This window comes from Gobius niger (assembly GCF_951799975.1).
Source record: "Gobius niger genome assembly, chromosome: 2".
Classification (NCBI taxonomy): Eukaryota; Metazoa; Chordata; class Actinopteri; order Gobiiformes; family Gobiidae; genus Gobius; species Gobius niger.
This window is the reverse complement of record NC_136853.1, coordinates 17166857-17178069: the sequence shown is the minus strand read 5'-3', so window position 1 is coordinate 17178069 and position 11213 is coordinate 17166857. Positions and strand designations below refer to the sequence as shown.

Here is an 11213-nt window from a genome sequence, read left to right as displayed (position 1 = left end):
ACAAAACTGATTCTAAATGTAGTATGTGACCATGGATTTATACATTCTAACATAATCGTTTACAAAATCGTGACATTTGATTTTCTAGAGGCCATTTCTTTATTTGAATGTGCAAATGTTTTGAATGTAGCTCATGCAGCATTCTACATTGTACCGTGATTGGCTGTGTGTCCTGAAATTGACCCTTTCGCTGCTTACATCATCAGTGACATCGGCTGGAGGCAGGAAGTGATCAAGAGGAATAAGATTAAGATAGGACTCTAGCCTCTCGCCTCCAGCTAAGCCCGGAATGTTTACAAACAATTAAAGGGTCGGGAATGTGACGCCATAACGCTAAGCATCATGGGATTAGCAGCAATTGTAAACTAATGGAGATTTTTAAAGTTCTAATATGTTATTAAGTTATTGTTCACATTAAAACACTTAGCGAGTTAGATGTATTTACCAGCAGTAACTCCGCAGCTAACGGAGCTGTTCCACGGCTATTTTCTCCACTTTTGATTCTGTTTTTAGCTAATGTTAGTCAATGGAAATGTGTGCTAAAGTAAAATATACTGTAAATTAGACATTCCTTGTAACTTGTCAACCCGTGACCTAGATGCACAGTAGGAGCTGCAGCCGTCTAAAGGCAATGAATAACACGTTTTCCTGTCAGTCCAAAGTCTTACAAATTAGTGAAAGGAACCAAAAAATAATTCAAGCCGTTTTGTCATATGACTGGAGAAGTTAATGATTTGGCTCTGCGCAAACATTTAACAAGGACCAGGGATGAGAGCAGAGATGACAGTGTGAAGGCTTCAGCTATGTTCCGGTTTGTCCAGGTTTTGGTGAGTCCTCCTTCTCCTTCCTCATTTTTAATGTTGCAGCGAAACCATTTCACGTTTGTTACATTTGTTGCACTGCTTGTTTAGCTTGAGTGTCCTCTTGTCTTCGCGGCCATTTTCATCTGTGGCATCGGAGGCACATTTCAGTATGGATTCTGTGTATCTTCGTTGACCTCTCCCTCCGCTGTGAGTCATTTGGGATTGTAAAGTGCATGAGACAAACGCTATTATGTTTATAATTTAAAAAAAATAGAAAAATCTTAGATGTTTTTTGGTGAGATGTATTATTTTACTCCCTGCGATGAGCAAGTTCTAGAAAGTTTTGATTTGGAACTACAACATTTCAGCTTTACTTCTATCCTAACATTGTCACATTAGCGTTGTAAAGCTATGATTGAAAGGTAGCAAAAGCATCATCCAAGCGAAACCAAGATCATTTAAAAACATAGAAAACCTTTCATATGTCATTAAAACATCAGGTCTGATTATTAAAAAGACTGTGTGATGTGTGTTGCAGTTCATCCAAGAGCTGGTGAACATTACCAGCGTCCACAGATACGGTGTTGACCTGGAACAGTGGCAGATTTCTCTGATCTGGTCATTTACAGTGTCCATTTTCTGCGTTGGAGGTTTACTGTCTGCACTGTTGGCTAATGCTCTCATTTCCAAATATGGCAGGTCATTAAACAGATCCAAAATATATATATAATATTTGATCTTTATTTTGTAGCAATTTCGTTGGATATTTACCAAATGTCCCTGTTGTCCTCTAGGAAAAAATGCCTTATACTGAACAACATCCCAGCCTTAATTGGAGCGGTGCTGATGCTTTCAAGCAAAGCAGCCGTGTCTTTTGAGATGATATTCGTAGCACGCTTTCTATTTGGCATGAATGCAGGTAAGACTTGGAATTTGCTTCATGGGGCGACAGATGGTAGAGCGGGTCACCTCATGATCGTAGGGTTTTGAACCCCAGCTCCTGCACACTGTCGTGTCCTTACCGTCTCCAAAGAGTTTTTTTGTGATAACTTTTCTATTTGTATTCCTGAATTGACTGGTTCATTGGTCAGTCTGTGTTGACAGTTGCTGTTTTTTTTATGTTAATTTCCTAGGACTTAGTCTGATAGCTCATACCATTTACCTGGTTGAGTGTGCACCCAAAGAGCTGCGGGGGATGGTGGGGTGCACGGTGGCTTCCTTCGTTGCTTTAGGAAAATTTTGTGGTCAGCTCTTAGGAATCAGGTAAGAGCAACACTGCACCAGACATACATACAATCATACAACAAACACAGATTAGAATAAACTGAGATTAGTATGGCTATTATCCCACAGCGCTTTTACTTGCACTACTTGTAGTCCATCCATCCATCCATCCATCCATCCATCCATCCATTCATCCATCCATCCATTTTCTTCCACTTTTCCGTTGCCGGGTCGTGGGGGGAGCTGTTGGAGCTGCCCAAATCACATTCCACCAGCCCCTTATAGCTCCTCCTGCAGGTGGTGGGTCCACAGAAGGACGGCCTCATGGTTCTAACTTTGTCTGACCCGTCACCTTGGACCTGTTTGCCATGGGAGACCCTACCAGGGGCACCAAGCCCCGACAACGTAGCTCCAGGAACATTCAGGTGCTCAAACCCCTCCACCACGTTAAGGTGGCGGTTCCAGGAGGGACTACTTGTAGTATCTTGAAAAATTTGTACCAAACTAGTGTCAGGACCCACCATTACCTTAGGACAGCAAGCCACAACCCAAGCAAAAAAAATTCCCTAAAAGTTCAGCTTGTTTAAATTAACAGAGTGTGTGTTTTGTTAATTGAAGAACTGAACAAGCTCTTTCTCAATTCAGAAATCCTCATCAAGGCAGTGTTTTACAATTTTTTTCCGTGGTTGAATATTGAACGTTTTGCCACCCACATCTGGGTCCCAATCATGGTCCCATGTTTATCGCTGCTCTAAACGTTACTCGTCTCACTATGCATCAATATTTAAGTGACAAAGCATCACGCAAAAAAGTACCTATATTTCTTTGGTGCTGCATATGCCGTGTTCAGAAACCCTCCTCTGCTGTTTTCCCCTCAGTGAGTTACTTGGCTCCAGAGAGCGGTGGCCCTGGCTGCTCGGTTTCACTGTTTTGACTTCATTACTGCAGCTGCTCACTCTGCCGCTGCTGCCAGAATCTCCAGGCTTCCTCCTGCTGGCCAGAGGAGACCGCGAGGCCTGCGAGAGAGGTACAGGCGACAGTAGAGATCGTGTCCAGCTAGAAAATGCTTTTAACACTCATTATCCTATACATTAATATGAACTCAAATCAAGAATCGCATTTTCACACTGAAACTCCACAAAAAATATAACACATGTTTTGGTCTGTGGTGAATTCCAATCATTGCCTTTTGATAAAGAAATTCCCAGCCTATAAGCGTGATGCATTTTCTTACATAAAAACTGTAAAAGATTTTTAGAATCAGACTTCATTGTAATAACAAATTGAGTGTTATGAATACTTCCTGAAGCCCCTGTATAAGCATGAGTGTGTGGACCGTGATTACAATTTCACTTCGATTACCTTTTCTCTCCAAAACTTGTAAAGTTTAAAAAAAACTTTACACCACATGTTTTTCTAACCTCTGTCTGACCCTTTGCTTGTCTCCTTGTTAAGCTTTGAAGAGGCTGTGGGGGGACAGGGACTATAGCCTGGAGATGGAGGAGATGCTGAAGGAGAAGGCAGTGCAGCAGGATGTGGGCAGCCGGACAGTGCTGCAGCTGATGAGGAACCGAGACATGCGCTGGCAGCTAATCTCAGTCCTTGTCACGTTCACCAGCCTTCAGCTCTGTGGCATCAACGCTGTGAGTCACTGGTGCCCTCTCAAACATGGCCTGCACAAGGTACTCTCATCTTTAAAGGGGACACGAGCTGCTGATGTCACTTTGGACATTGTTCCCTTATCAGAAACATGTGTACATTCAGGGCCATGGTCAGGATTTTAGAAATAGTGAGGCCCATATTCATCTTTGAGTGGGGCGTGTGGAAGTCCTCCCCAGGGAATGTTGATAGGGCTGGGCAATTTAGCCAAAAATAGTCCAGACCATTTCTATTTAGATTCATCATTTTTCAATTATTCAAAATTGTTATTTCTGTTTACATATGCCTTGTCTGCTCTTAAAAGTAAAACTTCCTAATAAGCCATGGAGTTTTCAAAAATGTGCATTTATCCTCCTCACGCCTTGAGCTCTGCTGTGATTGACGGCTGTCTCTATGGAGACTCACAGAAAGGGGCGGGGCAGACCGGGGGATAATCACACTCTTTTAGCGGAAGAAAACTTCACTGCGCACTCTTAAGAACACTTTGTAAAGCAGCAGGGGGTCGCCAGAAAGTCGTTGGATTCTCCTCTGGAGCTGTTTCCAAAAACAACTGGCCACACGAGCACGTGAGGAGGACATGGAGTGACAAACACAATTTTACGATTTAGCCATTTTGCGCATCATCTGTTTTGAAAAGCAAGAATTCATCAAATTAATTTGATTGATCACTCAGCCCTAATTGAACAGATGCAATTTAGTGATTTAGCAATCTGGTGTATTTTAATGACCATATTTCATTTTATTACACAGTCATAAAAATCAGTAAACAGGCTAAATTATTATAATCTAGAGCCAAGTTTAAAAACGTTCAAATTATATTTTCCACCCCCTACATGTTCCAGCCGTGTCCTCATGTGTAGAATGAGCCCAGACCTGTTCACCACAACTGCCGCTAAAAGCCTGGTTATCGATCTGGGGACCATCAATTCATTTTCTCGTAGGAGAGGTGTGGTTTATGATCGTCCACAGCCGTTTATTGGACGCTATGAATGTTTATCATGCATCTGGACGTAGCCCTAGCCAATCGTATCATCGTATCTGATGACGTATGACGTACCTGCTGTAAACCTTCGAGGTAAACTATTTAGAACACAGTCGAAATAGTGCGTCATCATCTTGACGTCCCTCCTCGTTCTGTGATTGGTCCCAAATTCATGCGAAGATTTCGACCATGGTCCCCAGGCTGCTGTGCAGTTTGAAATGATTCGAGCGCACACAGCAGCGTGGGTATTCCCAGGCTACTCAAAAGGGTTGTTGATATAGGTCCAAAGTACCGTCATGCAGAAGCTTAAGATAGAAACTGCAGCTACGCGTTAGACCTGAGGTGGCAGTAGCGAGTATAAAAATACCATCTGGTCCCATTAAAATGAATGAGGCAAGGCCTCTTTTTTAAGTTAATGGGTATTTGTTATCTAATTTAAATGTAATTAGACATCATGACTTTGTTTCTTTTCACTCCACAAACGCCACCTAATTCCATCTAGATATTGTACCGTGAATGAATACGTTTGTTTGATTGTTATTAAATTAAAGGTGTCTAAACGCTGGGCACAAATGCTGTTATTGAGGCGCTTTGAAGCCACTGCTTCTCTTACAGTGAGCGCTGTTTGAACTTTAGACAGCAGGGCAAAATTAATGAATAGTGCGAGCTGCCTTCATACTGTATAACAAGCTTAGTTGAAGCGAAGATCAAACTTTTTGTGTCTCATTTGTGCTCTGCTGCTCGGAGTCTGATACGTACATACTCGCACGTCTCCCCTTCCTCAAACATACGTCCACTGTCTGCTGGAGCAGCCTCACAGTGTTCAGTCACTCAGTGGAGAGACAGAGAAAAAAGACTGAATAACTACCACTATACTCGGTGACCTCAATGGTGACTACAGCCATGCGTACATTCCAGAATCATTAGCTTCATTCCCTCAGGTTTTGGTGATGCTGTTTCCTCTACGACAGAAAACTCTCCGATCTGTATTGCTGGTTTTTGTGGTTCTAATTTGACTAGCTTATTTCTGCATTTTATTATTAGCCACAATTAATTATTATATGACTGTAAAATCTGTTGTCTAAAGCAGAAGTAATCCCAAAATAGCTTGCAAATGTTTTATAGAGCTCAACAGTCCCACCCAGGGCCGGAAGTAAAAATCCCATTCTTATTTCACATTGACTTATCTAAAAATTCAAATATTAAGAGTTTAAAAGTACGATGATGCAGGCTAGTCAGCTGTGGGCTCACTACCGGCCATCGTACGAATACTTTATAAGAAAGAAAACACTAAATACTTTCAGTTTATAAAGTTTTAGATAAATCTTCAAATTAAAATGTGCAAAATGCAATATAATTATTAATGATATGCAAAAACCTGATTAACTGCTATTGGTGGTTATACTATGAAATGAATGGGATTTTTACTTCGAGCACCTATGTTACTGGACTGGTGAGCTCCATGGGGGAGATGTTATTATTGGTGCTAATACTGATTTCTTGATCATTTGTATAACATGCCCCAAATCTGAAAGACAAGCCTAGCTGCTACTGTCTTATCTATAAACTAGCTATTACTTGACTTAAAGTTAAATTAAAGTTCAGTTACGCCACCATTATTTTTGTCTTCCTGTGTCCTTATCTACACAGTGGACTTGTCTCTCATACTGCCCACTTTCTTTTCTGCTGCAGGTTTACTTCTATTCTTTTGAAGTCTTCCGTCAGGCGGGAATCCATGAAGAGGACCTTCGTTACGCCGCTCTGGGGACTGGCCTGTGTGAGCTGTTTTCCTCTGTAACCCTGGTGAGCCATCCCGGCATGCCTCAGTGCAACTCACTGTGACCTTTCAAAGCCATTACAGTGGTTACATGTGCACTTAAGATGCTGGACCAGTCCCATATTGCCCTACTACTGTATCATCACAGCGCCTCCCTGTGGTGTAATGATTTCCTCTCTTCTTTGCTTGCAGTTTTTCACAGTGCAGTCCACAGACAAAAAGATGTTACTGTTTAGAGGTTACATGGGCATGTCTGTAACTCTGGTGCTCCTCACCCTTTCCATGTATCTGCAGGTAATACTACATTCTTACATCTATTTAGTTTATTTGATGGACAAACTGTAACAGAGGTCTGATGTGCATTACAGTGCTTATAACAGGGCTTTTATCAACTGTGAGACGTACAAGACATGTTAGAGAGGGCACTACCGCCGTGAAATGCAGAGTCTGTTTTACAAAAGTACACCTTAACCTTAAAGTGCATGTGACACATCAGACACAATTTTTGCTAAAACATAGTTAACACGATTATATTTAAGCTTTTGCTAAAGATTGCACCCAGCTTTCTTCAGTTCTGGAGTTATGTTTATAGTTTCACTTCCTTATTGGACACCGACAGGAAGTGACATAGAAGAAGGTAAACAATTTTAAACTGTTGCCGTGCCGACCATGTTAAGTCACTTCGGTTGGATAGTGTGACGTCACAGCTCTACTTCCGGGGTCGAGAAAACACTCTTAAAGGGGCTAGATGCAAGTTAGTCATTTTATGCTCACTACTGCCACCTCAGGTCTTATGTGTAACTGCAGCTTCTATATTAAGCTCGTGCATGACGGCTCTTCAGGCCCGAATTAATACCTTTTTGAGTGACAGTGCGGGATTTTAGAGGCAGTTGTGGTGGATAAGTCTGGGCTCATTCTATACATTAGGACATGGCTGGAACATGTAGGGGGATGAAAATACTTTGTTTTACTTTTAACATTTTTAAACTCCGTATAGTCCCTTTAAAAAACACAATCAATATTTCTGTAACTCAACGGAGAGTTACTGAACCTACTTATTTCTCAGAAGTTGCTACTTCCAAGGTTAGCGGATCGTCGGACTGTAGCATTCTTCTCCGCTAAACCCGGATGTAGCGATATTGGTAAATATTACTTTTATAGCAGTAGGTACAGCCTTTCTGGCTAATGGGCCTGATAGATAAGTATGTTCAGTATCCCTCTGTTGAGTTTCAGAAATATTGATTGTGGTATTGAGGAGTTTTTTTAGTAGTTTCTCGCACATCTGCGGACCCGGAAGTAGAGCTGTGACATCACCACTTAACAAACGTATGGCAAATGAGTCAAACCATTGAACGCCACCTTTTATGTCACTTCTTGTCAGCTTAAAAAACCTTTTCTGCCCAACATTTGTTCATTAAAATTGCTTCTTCACAGAAATAAAATGATAATTATGCAACTGATGAACTTGCAATTGATGTTATCCATCTAAATAAGTGTTGAAAATGAGCACATGTGCTATAACACAATGCATCTGGTTCGTCCCATGTAATGGCTATGTCCTTATTAAATAAATAAATAAAATAAAAAAAGTCATATTTTCAAAAGCATTAACCTGTCATATGCATGTTAACTCAAAGGTAGCCCATTGAGACATTTAAAAAACTGTTTCACAATGTTAAAATCAATAAAGATTTTAATTGTTATAGTGGTTAGTAGACTGAGAGAGAACCATATAATTTAAAAACATTTGTGCAAGTCAAGAGTCAAGCATTTCCTTATTTTGAAGCAGTTAATGTGTAAAGCAAGTAGGTCTTCAGCGGTGGGTAGAGTAGCTTAAAATTACTCAAGTAAGAGTAACTTTACTTTGAAATAAGTTTACTCAAGTAAAAAATACCATATGGCAAAACTACTCAAAGTAAAATTGCTTCAAAAAGTTGCTCTTATACGTGTACTTGAGTAAATGTAACAGCTCTCTGCAGGTGATGCTGATGATGTGTGTGGGTAAATGGATGGTGGTGTTCAGAGGGTCTGCTGGCTCCTCTCGCTCTACCCCAAAGGGCAGCAAATGTAGCTTACCAACACCATGTGTGGAGTGAATATAGAATTGTGTCTGTGAAAGGCCTTTTATGAGTAAAATCTCACATTATCTTGACATGGCTTTAAAGAAAAATCCTTCCTAAACATTTCTCCCCTATATTTCACCTGTCCAATACTTTCCCCATTCATTTGGACCTGCAGAACAGAATCAGCATCAAAGGAGTGACTTGTTTGCCTTAGTACAGACGATAAATATCGAGCCCAAAAATGCATCGTTTATCTGTTTTTTATTGAACGATAAGTCGATATAGTGATTATCGTGACAGCCCTAGACTGAAGGTGGATCCTGAAGGTGGAGAACTGTAATCGACTGATCATTCTTTGCATTTGCTTCCTAGACATTTCTCAAATGGATGCCTTACTGCAGCATGGTGTTGATTTTTGCATTCATATTCTTTTTTGCGAGTGGAATATGTAAGCTAATAATATTTATATTTTTTTCTAGTAGCATCTGCAGTATTTGAATTTAAGGCAAAACTATGGTTATAAAGTCACCCGGCTCGATTCTTTTGCAGCAGGAGCATCCACTCCTCTTCCCGGGGAGCTGTTCACCCAGGAGTTCAGGTCAGCTGCGTTCACTGTGGCCACCTCCATCAACTGGTCTGGCCTTTTTTGCGTGGGGATGATCTTTCCAATATTAGCTGTGAGTATATTAATGCTTTGACTCACACTATTGATTTCATTATTGATTTTTCCAATCGTTTTCTTTTTGCAGGAACAAATGGATTACTTCTGCTTCCTGATATTTCTGTTTTTTTGTGCATCCACTGGTCTTTATGTGAAATTTTACTTACCGGACACAAAAAACCTTTCGCCTCTGGAGATCGCTGCAGAGTTTAAGAAACTCCATTCCAAACCTGTAAAAACACTTTCCAAAGAACAAACCTGTTACAACGACAAATGGGAGACAAAGCTCTGACTGTGTTTGAACATTGACATGTGGCCATCCCGCCTTTGCTCTGCCCAGTCCCGTCCTGCCCAGACCTTGGAAGCTAAGCAGGGAAGGCCTGGCAGGACTTGGATGGGAGACCGTTTGGGAACACCAGGAAGCCTAGCGAATGTAATGCGTGAGTGGGGCAGCTGTGGCTACAATAGTAGCTTACCACCACCGAGTGCAATGTAAAGCGTCTTTGAGTGTCCAGAAAAGTGCTATATAAAACCAATGCATTATTATCATTTTTATTATTATTATTAACTAATATGATTAAAAAATACTCTATAGTCCAATAAGGTTTCTCTGTGGGTGTAAAGAGTCTTTTAGCACTGTGTAAACTCTCTGTCATTATCTACAACAGTGAGTACCGATTAGTGGATTGTAAAATGTAACAATAGAAATAGTATAACTGTAATAAAAAAATTAATTGAGGACATTGTATCAGATACAATACAGCTGACCAATCCCCCATATGAGTCTCCTAAACTTAAAATATATATTGTTCCTTCGTTAATAAAATGTTCCATAACAGCGTTACAAGTCTGTTTTATTTTCTGGAAAATACAAAAGACAAATGAACAGTGCACTGTAAACTCTAACTCACTACGATTACTTGTAATAGTTTGTAAACCTGATGCATTGTGGTTGAACCAGATGTTAAGCAATGCTAGTATGATTAAGAAGACATTCACAGTATGTCTTACGATACTTGTTCTGATTACTAGACATGTTAGTACTGACAACTTGGAATTCCTTGTACTGATTACTTTTGTTACTTTAAGGGGCTATATGCAGTATTTTAGTTATTATGTACATGTTCCAGCCATGTCCTAATGTGTAGAATGAGCTCAGACCTGTTCACCACAACTGCCTCTAAAGTCCTGCACTGTCACTCAAAAAGGTGTTACTTTGGGCCCAAAGAGTCGTCATCCACGAGCCTAATATAGAAGCTGCAGTTACGCACAAGACCCAAGGTGGCAGTAGTGAGCATAAAATGACCAACTTGCATCTAGTCTCTTTAAATATCATCTTAACCTGTATTATTTTTCCTTGTAATGGTTACTGGAATATCCATGTTCTTACAACAATGGGCCATTTATGGTTTACTTGTTGTTCCCATTGACACGTTTTTCAAATGTATTTTAAATTATAAATCAATCAATCAAACTTAATATAATTTTTTTTTTAAAGAAATATTAAAACATATATATATAAATCAAGTTATTTAACATTGAGCCGTGTAAAACATCTTCATCTCTCCAAACAGTCCAAACAGGTCGATTAGCTGACATTGGAGTGGACACACACTAAACCATTACCAAATGTTATTTCACATCCAAATGACGACAAGTTTCTCGAAATACAACGATTAATGACTTACCAACAGCGAGAGCTAACAAAACAAATAGCCCCATTCACACGGGATTGCAATTACCTAATGATCTCAGGTAAAAAGTGAGGATTACGGACGCCGTCTGACTTTTATGACAAGCAGGGTTACGGCCACGGGCCTGGCAAGTTCCCCTCACCGATAAGACGGGGCAGGAGGAGAGGACACTGGGGCCTCAATGAATTCAGTACTGACAAATCCTATGTCAATGGTACTGAATCTTGATAAATCTCTTGCAGTTGCTAATTATTGAAGTAATGCATTAGAATTTACAGTGTACTTGAGAAGGAACGTAAGAATTTTCTCTTCAAAATGTTCTTCTTACATAGGATAGAGTCTAATTACAG

The 11213-nt window shown here is 40.3% G+C and overlaps 1 protein-coding gene across 1 annotated transcript; it reads left to right on the top strand.

Moving 5' to 3' along the window:
- Nucleotides 1–713: 713 nt before the first annotated feature.
- Nucleotides 714–9461, top strand: slc2a11l (solute carrier family 2 member 11, like; the record flags this gene model as incomplete). Its single annotated transcript, XM_079552252.1, has 12 exons — nucleotides 714–827; nucleotides 912–1010; nucleotides 1342–1502; nucleotides 1598–1722; nucleotides 1937–2066; nucleotides 2906–3054; nucleotides 3483–3670; nucleotides 6361–6471; nucleotides 6638–6739; nucleotides 8881–8956; nucleotides 9058–9185; nucleotides 9258–9461. 12 exons carry the CDS (start codon nucleotides 714–716, stop codon nucleotides 9459–9461), a joined length of 1587 nt encoding a protein of 528 aa, XP_079408378.1.
- Nucleotides 9462–11213: the final 1752 nt, after the last annotated feature.